Source organism: Teleopsis dalmanni, chromosome X (genome assembly GCF_002237135.1).
Source record: "Teleopsis dalmanni isolate 2A chromosome X, ASM223713v2, whole genome shotgun sequence".
Classification (NCBI taxonomy): Eukaryota; Metazoa; Arthropoda; class Insecta; order Diptera; family Diopsidae; genus Teleopsis; species Teleopsis dalmanni.
The window spans coordinates 62111376-62134965 of NC_051848.1; the positions used below are offsets into that span (position 1 = coordinate 62111376).

At 31.4% G+C, this 23590-nt stretch overlaps 1 protein-coding gene across 1 annotated transcript; it reads right to left on the bottom strand.

Annotated features, from left to right (window-relative positions):
* Positions 1-14787: 14787 nt before the first annotated feature.
* Positions 14788-15605, bottom strand: LOC119690117. The gene is made up of 2 exons (XM_038105110.1): positions 15463-15605; positions 14788-15408 (listed from the first exon to the last, which is right to left on the bottom strand). Exons 1-2 carry the CDS (start codon positions 15508-15510, stop codon positions 14791-14793), a joined length of 666 nt encoding a protein of 221 aa, XP_037961038.1. The 5' UTR covers positions 15511-15605; the 3' UTR covers positions 14788-14790.
* Between the last annotated feature and the right edge of the window lie 7985 nt (positions 15606-23590).

Below are 23590 nucleotides of genomic sequence, written 5' to 3' on the forward strand. Positions count from 1 at the left end.
AAACTAAAAAACGAAAAGTGAAGGAAGAGAAGGCATCCAATTGAACTTCTTGTTTTTAACTATTAACGCATTAGTAGTGGAAGTTTCTAATTGAGGAGTTGGCAAAATTTGGATTTGAATAACACAATTCAAAAGACCTCCTTCCCCTCTTTATGTTATTCCCTTTCAGCTGCAGTTACGTTAAATTAAAAACTTGAAAAGTTGGGAAAGAGGCACGCCAACGTGAAATATCAATTCATTGATTTCGCAATTAGTCAACAATACTTGGTGGAAAAAGTGATTTTCCTTTTAAAGACAACAGAAGAGTTTTAAGGAATTTAAATCTTTACGTGGCATTTAATTCTTATATCAAGCATTTCATCTTCTTTTGGTTCAGACAGCTTAACCTACATGAAGAAGAAGCAACTCATAGTTATAGTTGTCGTATGCAAACATCGACTGTCAATGAAAGATGATGATGAAGACATGAAACATTAAAAATGAAATTGGGTACGATTCCGGAAAGCAATAATTATGTATGATAATTAATGGAAAGTTATTCGCGAAAGGACTGCATTAATGAGGACTTTGATTAAAAAAATATATTAACTAACACAAAACCATAGTTTTTCTTTAATATGTTCTGTCTGTTCTGGGGGTAAATAAATAAATCTTTACAATGAAAAAATCCGCGGAGCCAGCAGATACAGCCCACACTTATACAATTATAAATATAATGATTTTAAGATATTTCGTTCTAATATAACACGTCAGGCGAATTTATTAATGAACTTTTACAGCAAATTAACCAAACTCTAGGTTCAAGCATACACGTCAAGTACGATTTTGGGTCAGTTGGCTAATGAATACTGATTCTGAACTTAAAATTTGGCAGAATATGAGTTCAACTCTTTACACTTGCAGTCTCAAAAAATTACTTACGAATAATTATATATAAGAAATAGTTGCAAGACTACTCAGTGGGTATTTTATAAGATTTGGGTATATTTATAACTGCTAGTTTATTAAAGATGTTTATGAAAGATATATTTGAATTTTTTGATTATATGGTAAATCCATTCTGCCTACATCGACACGATTCTGTACTGATTGAAAGCTGGTTTAAAACACTGTACTACAAAACATAATAGTTTGTTGCTACAGTTTTACCTACCATAATACCATATTCATAATTCAATCAGACTTTCTCTAAATTAGTCAACATACTATCAATCTGATCAGTTAGGGAATAAAGCAGACATACATTTGTTGCATGTTTCACCCAGAGGACAGCTTTATTGTCGCCAAAGTATACATACGGGCATATAATACCACCAACAAATATTTCATCATACAGAGAAAAATTTACGTCTCTAAGCTACGATTACGCAAAATATCCAGCATCTTTTAACTCCACTCAGACCCTTAACACTCCAACTGATTGAAAATCCCGAAATTTTGTCACTATATTCCTAGGAAATAATTCCTATATGCTACCACTGAAGATAATTTTCTTTTCTAACAGCCCTTTGGACAAAATCAATTACATGGTAAAAAGTACCAAGAACGTGGTCTTTGAAAGAGCTTGAATCGTATGCGACCAATATCGAATGATAAAGTTCCAAGACCGTTTTCTTTTTCGAGAAAATTAATGGGAGCAGAAATGAGGTTCGAAAGTTTTATTAAGCATGTAACTCGATATTTTTAGTCCAGCTTACAAACATACTGGAACAAATACAGCATACTGCTGTTATGGTAATATAAAGAATATTAAAAGATGATATAAATATACACCAAGTGCTTCTCTGAAGAAATAATCTCAGAGTCCGATGGCATATTAAGCCAATACAGTAGTATGCAATTGGTTCAATTTGACGATATCCTAGTGGCTTTATACAGTTTATTATACCAGACCATGGTACCTGATAAAGGTCAAGCTTTTTAATACTCCCAGTCAATAAAAGGACCCAAATATTAATCCAAACTCAAATTTTCAATTGAACTGAAGGACCAAAAAACATGCCTCTGCTTCAGGTATTTTTGGATTCCTCGTAAGGGTCAAGTAGTTGTAGCAGATCTCCATACTTTGTCTATCACTTTTACATTCATTAGTAAACTTTAATTAATTTTCCATGGCTTCACGAAAAATACTTTTAGACGGTTGCAAATTGTAATTATAGTTTTTTAGAGAGTTTTCAAAAAGTAATTAAAGCTTGTATAGTATAGTTTTTTAAATATTTTAAAATAAGTAGTGGGAACCATTACTATTGCTGAGAGTTCTTTTAACATTGAATATGTTTATACAAAGGTTTCCCAGATATTTTATGTGATAATATTCTTCTGTTTTTTTTAGTGCTTTTAATTGATGTGATTTTTTTATATCATTTTGTGTTTTAACTATTCTATTTATATTTAGTGATATGTGTTTTAAGTGTGACATACATTAGTTAATGGTTTAAAATTTTTAAGGTAAAAGTCTTAATTGTCAAACATATTCGAATTTTTTTAGTGCTATAGGTCGGCACTTTTACTTTTATATACATTGATGTATGAACAGCTCAGATCTTTTTTCAATCGTATTTCACTGTATCATAAAAATATTCACATTTCGAAATAACAAGACTTTTAATATCTGGTTCAATTAGTTTGGTGAATGTTGTCAAAATTTTTCTACTAAGTAGGATTGATATATATTAATTCTATTACAAGAAATAATCATAAATAGTGAGTTTCCATATTCACTTATATTTTATTACCAATCATATTTAGAATGAAGAATTCAATTCATGACTTTAAAGTTAATAAATTATTACTACACACACTCCAACGAAACCGGTTAGATGGCCTTAAATTATAATGCATTCCGTCATATATCATAGTCTTGCTAACGAAAAAATTAATATAATTTTCTATTTTTCTTGACTCTTGACTCTTGGATCTCTTCACATCGTATGTCTTAAATATTTTTATTTATTTTTATTTTCTGCGGCTTGGATCGAATATACATTCTTTGACACTAGAGTCACTGAGAATACTACCAAGAAATAGAGTTAATCATAATTAACTTAATGTCTCGCTTCCTCTTGAAGGCTCGTTGGGATATAATATGCAATTTAATGCAATAGTTATTGACATTGCCTGCTTTTTGTTCTGTTCGAAGGCTTCTTATCCAGCGGTTGTAATAAACAAAAGTCGGTGGCACATATGCGATTTATTCACGCCAAAACTCCAAATCATCAAACTGCTTGCCACATGTTGACTGCTAATTTAAAGTACTTGTGCCATGGAATCCTTGTTTTTGCTCGTATGCTTCCCATTTTAATGTTGAAATTCCCAATCCGACATTTTGTCGATGCTGTCGTTACTCGTAATGCTGCGACTGTGCCATCTTCATTATGACTCCAGCTGCGTGTTGTGCCATCATTTTTTTGCATGTCATAATGTTACACTACAAGAATATGTAAAAATGTTTTATTTTATTCCATATTTTGCATTCTCCACTCCTGGAATTTTTTGCGAACTCATGATAATAATAATACCACAATGAAGTACGTTTTTGCACTGAGTGATGCAAAACGTCGTACTGGCTTCAATAAAAAAAAATGCATGCATATGTGTGTGTATATTCACTTCTACGTATATGTATGTCTACTCATATGTATAATATATACATAGCTATAAGACGACCCATGTACGTACTTGATTTGTTATTTGTCATTTTTACCGCATTCATGTCTTCCCGTCTGTTTGAATTTAAAGTGTGAAGTTGCGAAAATTTCAAAAGAAAGTCAGGCGTTCTTGCTTAATGCTTAAGAGTACCAATACCACAGTACAGCAAACTAACGATTTTTAGATATACTCGCATATTTTTATTTTAGATATCTACACTACTTCAGCAGAACACACAACCACATGGAGCCGTTTTGATAGTTGTAGGTGTTGGCATCACTAAGAAACTTAGTGGGTGCTAGGATTTACATAGATACGAAGTAGCGGTTCTTTAAGTAGTTCGTTTGTATACTACCATAAATACATTTTGTTCCTTTGGAAACAGAACTGAAGTTTAATTTAATTAAAGTCCTAGGAACATCCAATTACCGAATAAGTAACCACAAATATATCCTGAATAACTCAAATCAATGCGATTTAATTATAATATCGGGTCACCTTATTTCTTGAATATCAAAAATTGAAAAAAAAATAGTAAATTATTTTTATTCTTAAGAAATGCTAAAAAACTCCAAAAAGATTTTTATTAAAATACGAAAGTATTATTCTCGTTAAATATATTCAAGTATATGTAATGTCTAAATTCTCGTTATCATCTATAAGCACGACTATTATTCGTAACTAAGAGTTATGATCATCAATTAGATTAACGCAGCACATAATGGACTTAGATCTATTTAATGATTTGGTTGGGCACATATTTTTTACTCACAGCAATCCTAGCAGAACTTATTCCAGTTCAGTCTTTAATAAAAAATGTAATCTTTACTAAAATTGAAGTAATTTAGTTGTATATATCGTAATTTCTTGTTCAGTATCAACATCTTTTAATGGGCTAAATATATTTCAGTGTCCTTTTCTTACACATTTCATCACTTTTAATTATTAATGACTGCAAGTCAAAAATTACTTAAATTAAATCGTCGAAGATCCGATTGCTCTAAAAAAATAGATTGCCTTTAGTTAAGCCATCATAATGATTTTCACACACAACACAAGTCCAACCCATACAAAATTCTGATAATACAGCACATTAAAAGCTTGAAGCATATTCTGTTCAACCATTGGTACAACAAATCAATATGAATGGGATCCAGACTCGATTCCGTATACTACAAAATACGGAAAAAGGATTTTTAATTTTTTTGTAACAATTAGGGATCGTATGATCCAAGAAGATTGGTTTAGGTTGAAAGATTTAAGTGTTGAAGTATCAACTCTTAATAAAACTATTAACACTTCAATTGAAAGACATCTATTAAGAATTACAATGACCTTAAAATTGCCAAGAAAATATGTACGCTTTCAACTTCGTGTATTATAATTCTTAAACTATTAGATCTTCCAAAAACCTACTGATACACGTATCAACATTTTCATTTAAAGACATCTATTATCCATTGTAACACTCCTATAATTGCTTAGAAAAAGCGATCGCTATTTCCTCCATGTATTTTTCTTAATAAATTATTTGATCTTTCCGATGAAGTAAGACAGGTTCATCAGGTCCACTTTTATTATTTTTGTGAAGCCTTATGAAGATGCAATAAGTGACCTCTTCCGGAATTCTGAGCAAAGACATAAAAGACTATTGATGGATTCTTCCTTCGATTTTTTATGGCAGCTCCTGCACATGTTACCTTTTGGGAATATACCACTACTGAAGTATCGACACAATTACACATTCCAAGAGACGATAGCTGCAGACTTTGTTGTGAAGAAGAAGAAAAAACAGAGCATATTCTGTGTCACTGTGATAGTCACTGTGATATCAACTGTCTATCCAATTATAACAGAATTAGGCAACATCTCTCCAAAGGATATAATGACGTTTTTAACTGCTATTCGTTTATGGAACTAAAGTGAGTATGTTACAATAATCCTTAAAGGATGCAGTGACGTTCCCGACCCGTTTTTAAATCTTATCTAATCTAATCTAACACATTGCCCTGTTAGTACTTCAGTATATGCACGAACTACAGACTTGCTGGAATCCAAAAGGGCTTTTTTATTTATTTCGATCCAAGTGTTCTCGCAAATTTCTGTCAGTCCATAAGCACATCGGCAATTAAACCAACTCATTGGTACTGCTGTACACCTTATAACATTTTTTGATCATTTCGTTGCTTCATTGCTAACACTCCAATGTTAAGTACCCCAACAAAGAAGACCTTGTAATGCATGTTAATTAGTGTGATCTAATATCTTATAACAATTCTAGACAAGATAAAAAATAGACAGGGTGTCGGCTCCGAATGGAGCGGAGCACCGCGACCATAGATGATCTTTTGTGCTGAACAACAATCCTAGTTTAAACACTCTGGATTCTATTATTCCAAAAACCTGTCTGCGTTTATTGAATGATATTCATACAAAAAACAGTTCTAGCCTGCTAAATGATTATATAGGAACTATATAAATCAACGAATACTTACTATAATTAATGACGATGACTTATTATTGATGAGTATTTGGAAGTACTCGAAATATCACCATAAGTACTTCATGATCTATAAGAAAATTGTTTATTATATTTAGATTGTATTTAAAAAAACTTATATGTATAATAAATAGAATGTAGAGAAGAGAGAGAGACTGCATACCATATACTTGGGGAGTGCCTGGCACTAATGCACAAGCGGAAGAAACACCTAGGAGGGTATTTCATGGATCACAAAGATTCAAGACTAGTAAAGGTAGGCTCTATACTGTGTTTTTTATTAAAGAAATCGAACACTCTAACCCGAGTAAGGGGCACAATAGATCTTTTAGGTCGCAGTGCACAATCCCTTCTTTTTTAATAATAATAATAAATAGAAAAAATTAATTGAAGGTAGGAGAGTGTTGTGGAATCAAAACGGCTTTTTTAGCGAATTGAGAAGGATTCGTTTCTACATTTCACATAATTTAACATAACCAATGAGGGAGTCACACTTAGGCACTTTTGCTGATGTAATGCCATACATATCTCTATTAATGTTGCCTTGAAGTAATAAAAACTGTATGAATATTATCCATATAAAAAATTTAAAGATGTAAATGGTTTTCTTTTAACAAAAAAGTTGGTGTTTTATGGTAATACTATAAAAAAAAATTTTTACAACTAAATATGAAAACAATATTCTTAAATAAAACTTATATAACACTATATGTCAATATCACATTTAGTATGTGCAGGGGAATATGTTAAGGAACACATGTAGAGCAGTTAAATACATTCTTCAAATGTAATTTTCTTGAAATATTTACTAAAGAAAGGCACTCTGACCGAGTAATTTTGACCAAATATGAAGTTATATATGGCAAATGTACCACCCTTAACCACCTAAGAGAATCATCCTTAATCGGGATGCATTTATCTATAAACTACTATAAATAAGTAAATGACGGTGCTTAAATCATTTGTTATTAAATTTTAGCAAAGTCAGAAAAAACAGTTTTAGGTATATATACCATTAACAGCTTCTGAAAGTTTTACAGTTTTATGGACACAAAGTTTTTTTAAAAACTGGCATTTCTGCACAGAAAATTCTAACCAATTAGAAACTCATTTCATCTTTGATTCAATGCCTTCAAATAAGTGCCTTAGACACCTTTCTGCAATAGATTGTTCAAATATTGGGTACAAGAAAAAGTCATTATTTATAATCTAATGGGGTAAGATTTTATTTCAACACAAAAGTACAAATTACCTTTATTATCAATCAGGAAATATTTGGGATGCTTTGCAGTATGCTACTGTCTTTTATGATCATATTTAACAACAAAGCAAAAACAATCACGACTCATCATTCCGATACAGTGTCGGAACTATTCTATTAAATTTTCTTTGGTTGAGAGTTACAGTTTACAAGACGAAGAACTACGATTTTGAACAAATTCCGATTAAATCATTTGAAACCCTTAATCGCTTGAGTAACTGTCGTAACTAATCTAAGATTGCTTCTTCCTCACATCACTTCAGTAAAAACCTTAAAAATGTTCTATTTTTTGTATTCCATCAAGAGTTATCCAAGTTATCAAGAGCGTTCATGAATATAGAACTTTAAAATCTGAATTTATTTTTCCACAAATTTAAATTCACTTTACAAAGATTTTCTGAAGTATTTTTATATTGTCTTAAAAATTACTTTATGTCATAGGATTTCTGTTATGTTGAAATTTATTCATAAAAATGTTCTTTACGACTTCAACACAACAAATTTTTGGTGGTTTTCTGTCAACATGTGTCAGAACACTTTACCGCAAATGTCAGTTTTGCAGTTTTCGAAATGAGCTTTTGACAAATCTTCTAATGACAGCAGGCGAACAGATTGAAGAAATTGACACAATGACGATAGTTCAGGAAGCGCAGAAATCGGCGAGATGGGCTGCGCCAAATTGAACTCATTTACCCGGTGGCATGTGCCCATGCACGCAGAAAGCGGCAGCTGTGCCGGTAGAACTTGAAGCTAATGAACTATTACGGCTTAAATAGCATTAAAGTGATTTGACAATATTGCATGTCATTACGCTGAGTCGGGTATAGTCGCGGCGGTGGCCCTTCAACAAAGCGATGGCAAGTCATTTTTGAAAGTAACTAATAAATAAAAATATATTTCTTTTAGCATCTTTCCCTTCCAAATTCCAGCAAATATAATTAATGTTAATTGTTAAAATAGACTTCCTTTTAACACTAAATAACTGACACTGAAGAAAAAAAAAAGATAGATTACTTTCATTAAAGTGAAATTAAAAATATTTTTGTTATTAACAATTCTTAGCCACAATTGCAATAGACTCTAAAAAATAATAAAATATATGAAATCCAAAAAAAAAAACAATTTGGAAAAAAAATAATCAAAAATCTTTAGTGTTGAAAGAGTACGACGACAAGTTCATAAACAGGAAGAGCGGCAGGATATGTGGCAGGAAACAACGGAAGGATGCAAGCTGTGTTGTACATATTATTATGCACGATGTGCGAAGTTCACACGCCGATGGAAATTCATATTCATAACAAATAAAATAGAGGGATAATCAGGATACAACCAGTACACGATTTTCTATACGGCACATGTGCACACAAACACGTGCAGTCGGGCTACGACCGAAACGTGTCTGTAAGCAAATATTTAAAGGCTGCCAGCAAAATTATAAGCTGTACGAGATCATATTATGGCGGCAGCTTCTGCAAATGCGAAACTAGAGTACTACGTATAGGAGATCATAGGAGTTTATGGGTATGTCGACGTGTCAGTAGACAGAAGCGTGCATAGACATACAAAGGTAACCTATGTACACATGTAGTACATACAATACAGTAAAGCAACAGAAGATGTCTACTAGAATTTTTCATTAACCAACACATACACTCGCATCTGCTAGTTCACAAGAAAAAAAAAACCTTTGTCATGAATAGTGGATATGAGGTAATTTTAATTTCTAGAAATCTTAAATAAAATTAAGAATATATACATATGTATATTGAACATGTTCCCGACTTCCCGAATATGCACATTTGACAACGGATTTAACTAAACTCAACTTTTCTAAATTATTACACGTTTTCCTATTTCCCGACTATACACATTTGACAATGGATTCAATTAAAATCAGCGAACATAGCTTATATTTTGAAATATCAGGTTTTAAAATTAAACATTTTTTAATAGAAAGCACCAAAAACAAGTAGTTGTTTGTTTTTTTTTTTTTGTTTATTTGTAATTCAATATTCCAGTCCTAATACAACACTAGACATAGGCTAGGTCTGACCAGTAGTGTATGTCATCCAGTTTTTTTTGGACAGTCAAGTTACCATTAAGTCTCTGGCAGACACTACAGCTACATCTCTAATCATTTAAGAATGCCAAGCCTCTTTTAATGAGGTAGTTAGGCGTGTCAGTGTTCAATACACTTGTGTTCCTGGACACAAATACATCATTGACAACTGTAGGATGGACGAGCATGCCAAGGCAGGGACTCTGCCTCCTGGCATTCATTTCCCAGATATTTATCTCCCGCATGCAACATTAAACTGGCAATCAAACAAAAATATCTGAGTATAGACGACCTTGCCAAGGCAGGGACTCTGCGTTCTAATATTCACTTCCCAGATGCTTGTGTCCCGCTTCTGACTGTTAAATTGACAATTAAACAAAAATATCTGAGCATTTTTTAACAAGATTTCGCAGATAAACTCTCTTGAATCACCAAATTGTCCTGGTCTGAACTAGAGAAAAAACGCACTAGTCCGCTGCTGCAATTAAGATGTAACAGACTCAGTATTATAGAATCAGTGCTGACTCGTCATTGCGTAATAGGAAGACGTATTATTCGATATGTGTCTTATAATGACTTTTGTAAAAAGTTATGGCTCTGCGGATGAAAAGGAAATCTGTAATCTTAAGTGCAACATTCCTTACCGACCTAACAGGGCTGTAATCTGACAAAATAAGGAGCTTAGCTAAGTTTATGGAAATACCAGGTTAGTTCATCTTTGTCTAATGGTGGATCATGCTTTTCCGTCTTGCTTCTACGCTGATCTCTACTTAGCACATATACAAACTTGATGTAATGGCTCTTAAAAACTATTCCCCACTACTTTGTGATCTTAACCTTTCAGTTTATTATTTATATGAATCAGGTCTTGGACTACTAAGCAGGAGATACTGACTCACTTCAAAAACAACATTCAAAGAGTTTCACTTATAAATGGCCGTAGCTACTTCAAAACTAAGCTTTCATGTTGAGTTTATTCGGTCATCCACAGAACAATTATATCGAAATCATATATATATGAAATCATATTCATATACATTGCCGAGATTTTAGTGCGTTTAATTTCCATTTAAAAAACAAACCTTTTAAAAAACCCCTAAAACCTTATGGTACTCTAAAAGGACGAATAGACATATTGAGTTCTCAAAAAAGTACTTACATTTCTGTGATTGTTTAATTCTTTACATACATTTTACTATATATGTATGTTTCAATTAAAAGTTTTCATTATGTGGAAAAATGACAACTTCCCACATACATTGTGACCGAAAAGCTTCCGGAAATTTTAAATAAAACGCAAAATTCTTAATCTTCATCAATATTTATTTTATCTCCTTCAAAATATGCTCCATTAGAAGCGATACACAAATGCCAACGTTTCTTCCAATCATCAAAACATTTTTTATAGGCGCTTTCCGGTATGGCTTTGAGTTCCCTCTGCGAATTCTGTTTTACGTCTTATATGGATTCAAAACGCGTTCCTCTGAGTGGTAATTTGAGTTTGGGAAACAGGAAAAAGTCACACGGTGCAAGATCAGGTGAATACGGTGGCTGTTCGATGGTATTTATTGAATTTTTGGCCTTAAAATCGTTGATAATGTTGGCTCGGTGCGAGGGAGCATTATCGTCATGAAAAATCCATGAATTATCCTTCCACAATTGAGGCCGTTTACGGCGGATAGCTCTCACGACCGATGCCTAGCTCTCGTGCTATCTCTCTAACACTCACATGAGGATTTTGGAACACGATTTCCTTTGCCTTTTCAATGTTTTCGTCGGTGGTAGAGGCCGAAGGTCGTCCAGAACGCGGCATGTCTTCGACGGTCGTACGACCGTCCTGAAAGGCTTTGTACCACTCATAAACTTGAGTTTTCGATAAAACTGATTCCCCATAAGCCTTTTGTAGCATTCGCAACGATTCTGCACACGAAATTTCGTTCGAAACACAAAATTTGATGCAAACTCTTTGTTCAATTTTTTTTTCCATTGTTTTTTTCGCAACGCACTACTGAGGTGAACTGGTTTCAACAGCTGCCGTAAACGAACTGTCTGACAGATCGCACTCATTTTTGGCATAGTAATTAAGGACAGTGCTGCCAAACTACATAAACTTAAAATATCGAAAAATATACAGCGCGCGAATTTTAAATGAGAACCTCCGAAAACTTTTCGGTCACAATGTACTAACATAGTATCAGTACAAATCAAAACGATGTACTGGTGTGCCAAAGTAATAGCTTTGATTTCAAACCCGAATTCCAGAGTGATATCTCAAAAAAATGAGTCAGCTTCTTAAATATTGCATACCACTTTTTTTTTGCGTACCACTATAATTCGATAAATTTCGCAATAATAATTTCTCAATAATTAAGCAGATACGCATGTATTCACACTTCCGTCAAATTAAATTAGCTTGAGTTTTCCACCAACAGAACCCTAAAAAAATTGACGCTTTTTATAAATCAGCAGTTTTGTATGGAAATTGAGTTTTTTTTTACTCGGTCTATATGTAGAACTATACTCCTGAATGCATAGGACTTCTTGTATTTTGGTATGATTTCATCTTATTCTTTCAGACGTTCGAAGTGCCTACCTGTCTGTGGCTGTGGCTATGGCTGTGTTGGGCAATAAACTAAAAGCACAAACCTCGAGAGCAGCAAAACAGACTTCCTATTTGCTTTGTAAAAGTTTTCTGTGGAATTTTTTTATGCGATGCTTCGTTGCATATTAATTCGTTTTCTCTTTTACAAAGAATTGTCGTCCGATGTCCTGTCAGTAACGTTTGCAAGTCTTCCATAGTGCCGTTTTGTTTAACTTATTAGTGAGGTCATCATTTTTGCTTTTGAGCATTCATTCCCTTTACTTGTGCCTTGTGACCTTTCCTTTCGAGTAATGCGCAATGGACACAATTTGTAAGTTTCGTTTGGACTGATGCCGAAATCCAACTATATGCGTGCCTATTTCAGTCGAGAAGTTCCAATAAAACTCAGTAAATTATACAAAGTACTTGGCAAATGCAAACATACAGTAAAAAATGTTGAGCTGATTTTAGTACGTGAAAATTTTTGCTCATGTTTAGATAGATTTCTTGTATGTCAAAAATATCAGAGGGATTTCTGCTCAGTTATGTGTTTTAATAAATAATTATTCAAAAAAATAAATCAAACAATTGTGACTGACATATGATCCGAACTATTTTCGTTGTATGAAACATTATTGTCTAAAACTGTTCAGATGTCATAATCCAAAAACACAAAAACTCTTAGGAAGATCGATTTTAGACCGCCAAATCTAAAGGTCACCCAAACTATCAGAAGACGTGGTACTTCAAATCTTGTAGCTATCAACAACTCTGCGTTTTTTTATGCCGCCTGTGTTAAATAAAATTTGTTTACTAACTGCTCTAAGAACTTTTAATCATCGGAGAGAGCGATATTCAAGAAAGGAGAGATATCATGCGAGCGCAACATCTTTTGAAAATCGTTAAAAATATGTCATTTTAGGAATAAAGAAGTCTTACTTCGAGTTCACTTTTAAGTACAACTGTCCCCCATTTAACACGATAAATTCGTTCCGTGTTACTTTGAAACCGTGTTATATAAAACTTTTTATTCATTTATGTAAATTAAAAAAAAAAAAAAAATATCTTCAAATACCTTCAACTCAGTGGGGCCACTTGTTGGACAGTGCGCTGTCCCAATATCCCACCATATATATATATAGCTTGGCAGATTTGATTTATATTCACTTCCGGCACAGATTTCATTGAATAGTAATCTTAATTTTCCGCAAAATTACTAACATATATTTATTTTTTTTTTCTAACCACCTTTATCCTGTTTTGGAATATTGCAAAATTCGTTGTATCATATTTTTATTGAAGTACAATAAAGGATCTAACTATAATCGCTTACACGCCTTCGTTTTCATTTTCGATTAGTATATCGCAAATGAAATGTATACCACACGAGAATAAGTTGTGACACTTCAGATATTTTGTCAGAGTAGCAAAATTATCTTAAAATCACAGTGGTTTTATATGACTTCACAAAAGAAGTGAGGTTTGATTCGATATATGTATGGATGAAAAATATGAATGTCTAATAACACTACTTTAGAGCAGTGTTAGAATGCTCTAAAAATGTTCGGTTGAACAACAAAATGTGACAAATCTAGAGTAAATCTAGATTAAATCCAGATTTATTAATTCAAAACACTATATGTAAAATATGGACGTCGTGTTGTTATAAATTCGAAACTTGTATCACTTTAAAGTTAGGCTACCAATCAAACATTTAATATAGTAAAAAATATTAAATATTTCTGCTGTTAGCTAATTTTTACTTGAAATATATACAAGGTAATCGTTTCAGAGTGAACAAAACTTTTCATAAATTAAATCAATTATTCATATATTGTGGGACGTTGAAACAGCGCAGCGTCCATCAAGTGACCCTACTGAAGTGAGGCCTTAACCAAAGTAGACCACGAAACGACTTGGATTCTTTTTCGTCTTTCCATTCCCGATCCTTCGTTATGGAGTTACAACTTAAGTGGCTTCCGTTCGTATAACTATATCTCTTATTGTTGCAAGCAGCTTGTTTAGTTTGATGTACCAAGACATCATCCTCCTGATTGCCAGTGCTGAACATTGGCACAATATATGCAACGCTGTCTTCTTTTCTTCTAAGCATAGTCTGCAAGTGTCCTTCTCAAAAAGAGCTTTTCATGTCCAGTAACCAATGAGGAAAGCCAAGCAAAAACAAGTACTTTTCTAGATAGAGGACCGTGCCATGTGGCTTAATGTAGTTTTTGTGAAAAAATATTCAACTTTCAGACGTGATATCTCAAAACCTTGATTATATTGATACTTAACAAAATGAAACAGATTGTTAAAAAAAGCTGTCTTCACTAAAATCCATTGTGAGAAGGATGTGCAATGATGTTTTGAATATATGATACATATCTCAACTTATATATATGTGCTGCATTCTCTCTCTCTCTCTCTCTCAATACTACAAAATACTTCAAGTACTTAGCTAAATACAAAGTATTTTTTATCAGCAAATTTGGTAAAAAATTTCTTCAACTACAACATATAACGTGTCCTGTTTTATACACATAATACTAAAGGTGTTCCAAAACTCCGAAAAATATTTTAACTTTAAACACTTTTCAGCAAAATGCAAATTAAATATACAACACTTTTGGAAGTTATTTTAAATAAAAGATTTTCTTTTATTTTATAGTACTATATTATTCAATTATTTCAAAATAATAATAATTTTATATATTTATATTTTAAATAAATTGCATTCGGTTTCAGATAGACTTACAGTCATAGTCTGCATACAATTTCATAAGAAGAGAAGTCTGTGTTGGGAGATCTTTTGCCTTTTCGTATTCTGCATACCAGTTGAGTAGCGTTTCTTCCGCAGCTTTATCCTCTTCACTAATATCTGCCACAATTGCATCAATTTGTTTATTCAAGTCGTTCCATAGAACCCTTTCCTGTTTTTTAAATTCATCCCACCCGCTTTTAGATAAAGATATTTCAACAAATAAGTTCTCACTTATAAACTTTCCAATAAGAACAGTATTTCGTCTTTTATAAACAATGTCAAGTTGTTTACAAATATCGTGAAGTAAGGCTGTATATTCATCTGTTGTGAGACTTCTAGAGGGATCAAACTTCTCAACGAGTTCCACATAATCATGCATTTCTTTTATATTTGTATGCAATGGTTCCTTCTCTAAATCAAATCCGTCCACATCCTCAAATACTTGTTCAAAAATTTCTTTCGGTTTTACCAACGTCAAATTAATCCAACGACCAAAAGTGGTTCCACTGGCTTCGATTAATTTTTCTGTTTTATTCTTCATATGTTTGTAGGACTCTTCTGATGAGATATCATTTGTTTCTGGAGATGCGTGGCAACTCTGAAAGGATTATTACTTTAAATAATATTAATGCTAATATGTATTTTCACTTACATGCAATAGTGCAATTGCTAAACCCAACACTATAAGCCGTGTTTGCATTTTTTAATATAATTTGGACTGTCTACGTCTGTAAGAGCTTCAATTGAATAACCGCTGAAAAGTTTTTGCATCTTATATATAAGAGAACTAATTTTATATTTTGCTCTTCCACTGAACGGTAGTGTTGTGTGGGCATCTGTCTACATTTTATATAGTATATATTATGGCATGTATATATATAATATAGTGCATACTGTCATATAAGTGAACGATTCTTATCGACAAGGTAAGGTCAAGTTCATAAGTACATTAGACGCTGCACCAGTCATTTCAAAGAAAAAATTATTTCTTACAATCTAATCTATCAGTATAGCTTCATCGAATTAAAAATATTTTCCATATGAGTGACGAAATGTGCACTGCAAGTATTTAGCAACAAACTACACCAGTTTACAGCCAAATATTTTCAGAGACGAAACCTATATATTCTATAGGGATATTTTCTATAGAATTCGAAAATCGTAACGTTTTCGAGTTATTTGCAAAAAACCGTTATTTTGACTTTTCTCAAAACATCACTCTGCGTATGCACTCATAACATTTTTTTTGAAGTTACCTCATACAGTATTATATATCATTTTAAAGGTGATACTTTTAGGAATATTTTAAGCTATATAATGTTAATGTAATTTAATTGGTTTAGCTATTATAGCTAAAAACGTATAGATGAAAAATATTTTTTCCACACTTTTTTTAACTTTTTCGATTTTCAATGTAATCGGACTCCCACAAAAATATTTAAAAAAAAACTTTTTTTTGATTGATGTTAAAGACGGGTTTAATACAAACATTTTGAGTGACTTAACATAATAATCGAATAAAAATTTCAGAAGTTATTCGCCATTTTCCAAAATTGCTAAAAATAGTACTACTTATTTATTATAAGGAGGTATATGTGTGCTTTCAGCAAACTTCTTATAGTGTGTGGGATTTGTTTCTCTAATTATTGTCCAACAATAATCTTCCAACGTGCTCGCATCCCAATACTCTTGATATATTTTTTCCATTGCAGATATACTCTGATGAAAACTTTCACTTCGTTCATCACTTTTTGTACCGAGACTTAAGGAAAAACATGAGTCCACATAAGAATGCAGTAATGCATGTTTAAAGATATAGCTGCCCCAATAACTTTATAATTTTCAATTGAATATGAAAAAATTTCTTCTAATATGAATCTCTTTCGTTATTCAAGAAGCCGATAATCGTTTGCTTAAACTGAACTTCGGACGGAACTTTCTAATCTTCTTTATGTGTGGACACATTATTAAGTTTTCCATCTTTCATTAGTACAAAACTCTTAATTATTTGTAAACTAGTGTTATTATTTGTCGTTAAATTCTACATAATGTGGCTGAATTTGTTTGTCTTAATTAAACTATTTAGAAGCTGTGCAGTTCTACAAAGAATTTGTTTACAAAATCATTTCAAGTTGCACATAAATAAAATAAAAGTAATTAAAAAAATATTTTTATATATTTATTTAAAAAAAAATTAATAAAAATCTTGGTTATAAAATTTTATAGAACTCCTACAGATTTTATATAATCATATTCACACCTTTATTCATATTCATATTCCCACTATTACGGATGATGTAAATCATATCTTGAAAAAGGTTAATAGTAATAAATTCAATTTAGTGAGTTTACGCAGAGATCTATTGCACCCTAATGATACTAGCAAAAAGTAAAAAAGTTCTTTCGAATACAAAAAGTGTCGGAAGTGTCGGAAGTGTCTTCTTATCTCTATTCTTGAGATAGGAAGAAACCACAAAACATTATCAAACTGATTTTTAAAGAATTGTTAAGAAATATGTTGGTCTCTGGAAATATTATTTAAATTTATTTGCTTGCATATAATGTTTGGACTGCAAATTCCAAAGGTTCAACATAAGCCCTGCAATAAATGAAGAGCAAATACACTCTTTAGATATTTAACAAAAAGCCGTACTTGGTTTATATTATTTAAACTAGCAGTTTTATGAAAATACAGTTTCTATTTCACCAACAAATTCACTTGCTGTGTATCACAAAAACAAAAAACTTCTATACTGCTATAAAAATTTACTATATAATTAACCTCAATAGTTGTCGATAAATTTTAATACCAACATTCGAAATACATACCAATATCTCAATTAAGTTACTTATTAATGAAGATCAGTTGTGTGTTGTCTGAACACACAATTTAAAGTTTTAAAGTAAGTAAGGTTTTTATGTTTCGATAGATAAAAGCTCTCTCTTAAAACTTAAATCACATCTAAAAATATATTAGTTTAGATTTTTGATTAGTTTGTAGTAGTTTTTAACAAATGCAGAGGAGATCATACGTATGAAGTAAGCAAGAGATACTTTATTATACTTTATTAATTCTGATAGTCCATCTGAAGCTTTTTTTATTTGAAAGTAGTCGATTTTTATCTGAACCTCTTTTACTTTCTATCTTGATCAGATATAGACAAAAACTTGTTCATTTTTAAACAAGTACGTTCTAACCAAGTCGCCAGTTGTATAGTAATTTTCTCAAGATGCTTCGACAGTTGATAGATCACCTTAAAATGTCTTTTACGTTAAATATTTTGAATAATAAATATTTTTTGTCATAATATGTGAAGTTTACTTTCTCTATTTTAAAAACAATCATCCTATTTTTCTTTTAATTGGCATGATTTTCAGATTATAGAACTAGTCTTATAAAGCTAACACAAGGTATACAATAACTCATAAAATCACACGTACTCATACTTTACTCAATAAGCTTCGTTGTAACTACCCACTTTGAGTTTACAGGAGATTTTCTACCACTTCCAAAGCAACCCTTAATAAAGTACTTGAGTTCTATTAATGAGGCTTCTTCGTACAATGTAAATTTAAACACTATCCATAAAATAAAATAAAAAGTATGATTCAGTTCGGTGTTTAATATATTGACGCAGAAAAACTTTTAGGACACAATTTTAAAGTCTTTATCTAAAACACAGAATAAAAAAGAAATATAGTCCTTACCTCACATTCCAATATTTTTCTGATGCGTCCCAGACTGATAAATTTTCCAGAGCTGGTGTATTTCTTGAAATATCACACAACTAACTACAGATTACGAGTAAAAATAAAATACAGTGTACTTTGTAGTGTACGATTATGATTATGAATCAGTGTACGATACATCTACGACTATGTATAGAGAAACCAAAATATAATATATCAGCTAATGCAATTCTTTCAAACCAGGAAAGGACTGGTGTGATAAGGCTGGAAACAAAAGAAGAGATAAATAGGCAAGGGTTTGATTAAAAAATATTTTTTGCGTTCGTCGACTTTTTTGGGGATTTAGAGGAGTAACTTTTACCATATAGGGTGTGAACATTACACATCTGAGCTCTTTCCTGTTTTAAATATTTCTTAAAATGTGATAAATCTTTCACGTTCTCATCGTTTTAACCAATAGTGCCTTGGTATTTTACGTTTTAAGTAGATAAAAGTTTTTCATAGTAGCTTTTTATTCTCCTTTCTTTCATCTTTACATAAAATTTATATTTTTTATAATTAATAATAATTATAAAATAATTTCAAATTAAAGTTTTTATAAGTTTTTGAATTTTATAATCATTTGAATTCCGTGCTCTACTATTACCATTTTTATGTCTTCTATTAAACTTTTGAATGAAACTCTTTTAATTTTGTAGTGTGTTAAACTAAAATTTATTTTATTATAATTATTTTAACAATATTACTGCATGCAACAATTTACTGCAAACTAACAAGTAACTATTTGAAATTAATTTAAGAGCTCAAAAATCTTTAAAATTTTTGAATTAAAATGTTGTATAATCAGGCAAATTTCGATAGATTAATCAAATTTTTGTTGTTGTTTCTTTATTGCTATTCAAACCCTTCTAGTTTGTTTTCGTCATAAGATGTGTGACATTCGTTAATAAATTTTTGAAGTTAGTTTTGTGTTAAAGTCGGGTTTTCTGAAGTATTCTTTAAATTTGTCATACAGTTGCTTAAAAATGCCCCAAAATTTTTCATAATATCGACTTTTTATACCATTTATACCATTTTCTATGCTCTGTAATTCCAATTTTATGTAGCAAATTTTTTAATATGATATCTTCTGGTCCATCAAAAATAATGCTTGCCCTAAGATGATTTAATATTTTGAAGCTAAACCTCGAAAGCCTGAGCTGAACTGAAGTAAAACATTAAAAGACTCGTATATAACTTAATCAACTCATTAAATAAAAGTAATAATTTTATAACGCAACTCTATTGAAGAGTTTAGATTTTTCATATTTTCTAAATTCAGTAAAACTTCTATAAGAACGATTTTCATAGACAACAGTCATGTTGTAGCCCAATGATATTCTGAGCTCTGTGCCGCAGAAGTTATGCCCTGATCCTTGCTTTGCAAGTTCCTCTGCCTTTCTGTTATGCTTAATACCTATATGTACTTTAACCCACTTAACTGTTACCTCAATTCCATAAGCACATTCATGATCTTCGTGACACATTCTTGTACTAAGCTCTTAACTACTATTATTATATTATTATATTATATATTATTTATAATAATCTTCTTCTCAGCCAATACAGCGAATTGTGCTGTCTATAAGCATGAAGAAGAGATATCTAAAATAGTTAGCTGATATATTCTTCGTATATTCGTATAAACCATCCCTTCTATGTCTTTGCAATCTATATTAAAGACAAAGTATTTCTGTTATACGACTTAAGTAGGAGAAATGAATAAACAATGACCTCCTAACAAGTGATAATTGTCAAACTAATATAACCTATAAAATATTTATGCAATATGTTTGAATCCGGAAAAGTGGGTTTTAAGTAATGTTAACTTAAAAATTTTACCGCACTTAACGTCTCATCATCTTCTTAGTATATGTTTTTTGTTAAACTGTAATTTCGTTAAGAATAGGGAATTTTTTAAAGAAGGAAGAACACCTTTTGCCAATCCTAACCACTAACAAATTATCCGATCAAGTTGAAACCATTCGCAGCAAAGGCGAAAAACCTTGTAATGATTTTTTATTTATTTTCAAGAGCTTCCCACTCTGATGAAGTGCACCTTTCCTGGCAGTGATTTTTGAAGTTTATTTTGTTTTACTGAAAAGGGAAGCAAATGCTTAGTCCCAGCTTCGTTAGCACTAATGCTACCAATAATAAAGTAAAACAGTCCTGAACCAGAAAAAAAGGAGGAATAGAAGAATAGCAATGTAGCGAAGTAGCAAAGTAGTGCCGTAGTGCCGTAAAAAAGAGGAAGAAAAAAAGGCACAATAATTAAGCTCTTCGGTAAAATATGATGATGAGCTATCAAAAGGACGAAACAATAGAATTGTGTGCGAAACATTTCAGTTAAAAAATTGCTAAACAATTTTTTCCTTTTTATTTCAAAAGCAGGGATGAGATTGCACTAAAAGCACAAATGTTAACAGCAACTTTCGTGGCTGTGATTATCAAAAGCGCAATACCACAGGGATTAAGTAGTGACGAGGATGAAGCATACTTTACAGCAATTAAGTATAAATACAAGGAGAACGAAGTAAACTAATTATGATGCTTCACTGTACGGGTGCTTTGTTTACTAATTAAATAGACGAAAAATTATTAGTATTTAGTTCAATCCACTTAGTGAAAAGGTGTATGAAAAGTGTTAAATTATTAACTAAAAAAGTTGGTATTCTTAGGTTAAATGATGAGGGGCAATAAGTTTCAATTATATTATATATAGATGCTCTTTACACTTCACAATAAGCCCTCATTAAAATCTCTGCATTAACCTTTATATTCAATATTGCAACCCATACCCACATTAAATAATTATTACTTTTTATCAGGCAGTCTAAATTAAATTACCATAAATTCATTACGTTTACAAAAAAAAATTCATTTAATAAAAATTATTTCCGAAAACAATATAGATGCAAATATTGACTGTTTCCCATAATTTGTACAAAACTAAGGTTTACTAATACAGAAGCAGGTTGGTAAGGGCATTATTCTGCCCAAAAAGTATTAGAACTAGTATTATAGTCCATTTCAAAAAAAAAAGCAATGGCACCAACAAATTACATATTAATATTACAATTATTGATATGGCATGTGACACTGCGACCGTCTGGTCTATTGCGCTCCCTTCTAGGTCCTGTTACGTCAATAAAAAGTATTATAGAAAAGAAAAGTATTATAGAACCTATTTAATTACATATTAAAATTCAACCAATTTCATGAATTTCAGCCTTTTTTCACGGAAATGCACTGTAAATAATTTAAAGGACGTCCATTTCTATAATTACAAACATGACCCTTGAAATCTATTGAAAATCAAAATTTTTCCATTAAAAAAAATTAAATTTAAAATCTATTAAAAACTTCTACTTAACCATTAACGACAGCAATTACGATCTTGATATGCCAGAGACGAAATAATATACTAAATATTGTGCATTTTATATTGGCTAGATATCAGTCAAATCTAGCGCGATACTCACATTATGTAATAAGTATTCCGATCCAACTGGAACTGAAAATTAAACGACCAAAGAGCAATCTTCATAACTAAGTTTGATGTTAAAGTCCATTGCAACGAAAGAAACTTACTCCTTTTTAGAAACTATTTTATTTCAAACGAATGTCGTGATGCCTACAATTACATTCTGCAGAAATTGCCATGATGAAGAAGAGAAGAAATCCAATAATCACTTTCTATGTTACTTTGTTCGCGTCGCTTAACAAAGTCGAAACTAAAATCAGAATATTTAACGCCTGCATCAAATCGACATTATTATGTATATGAATGCGAAACATGGTCGCTAACGACGGCCTCGACTCAGAAGTTACAATCCTTTGTCAATAGAAGCCTGCGGCGTATTCTGAACATATGGTGGCCTACAAGAGTCTCCAACGAAGAGCTATGGCAGCGTACCAAACAAAAGCCAATAGAGAAAGAAATTTTGAGACGTAAATATGGCTGGCTCGCCCACACACTTAGAAAACCGACAGATGCAATTGCCCACACAGTCATGGAATGGAACCCGCAAGGAGTAAGGAAACGAGGTCGTTCCAAAACCACCTGGCGAAGATTACTGGCAACAGAAACAAACAAATCTCTTAACCAGTTGCGTTTTACTGCCAGAAACAGAGACGAATGGAAGAAGTTTATAAATATTATTTTTGAATAGACTAAGTTCTAATTTTTAAATTTTAATTTTTATAATAAAGAACATGTCTTAATAATAATAATCTTTCATTATTCAGGACTACGAACGAAATAACTTAAATATCTTGAAGCTCGTTTATTCACCGATAAAACAGAAATGACGAAAGTGGACTTCTTGAATCTCTTGAATAATTTAGAGTAATGAAGAGCTAAGACAAATTCCATATAGTCCATAACAATATTATCAGGTTAAAAAAAATTTAGTTATAAATTTAGATCGTTTTAATTACTTGGTGAAAAAGACTTTATAATGTTTTTTGACCACACAACCTATTACTAGCGACTAGGAATTCAGAGTGGATTTCTAAAAATCTGGTACCGGAGAAGAAGAGGTTTTGAGTAAAAACCAACATTTAAAAAACTTCCATCCTTTTAAAGAGCTTTTGTCGTACATTTTTTGGGTTATTGCCTAAATCGTGTTTCTACTTACAAGGATTTGAATGGTAATTATATGGTAGTTGAAAATTGTTTCAAAAATTTTCGATCATGTAGTAAAAAATCATTCATTTAAAATTTTTTGTAAGAATTTTTTTCATTGATTTTTAATATATTTTTAATATATTTTTAATATATAATATATTTTTAATATATATATATTACTTCCGATTTGGTTAAAAATTTTTTAAGAAGCATCTTTTTTAAAATAAAAATGTCTGTCTCCTGGAATTTCTTTAAAAGTAATAAAAATTTTTTCTATGAATTGTCATCCCATGGAGTTTTGAGTTTTTTTGTTTTAGCCCTTTTTTTGTCTGATCTATAATATATGTAATTTAGTCATATCTAAATGAGAGAGAAACAAAAATTTCAGTATTCAAATTTTTTTTTATTTTACTTAAGATAA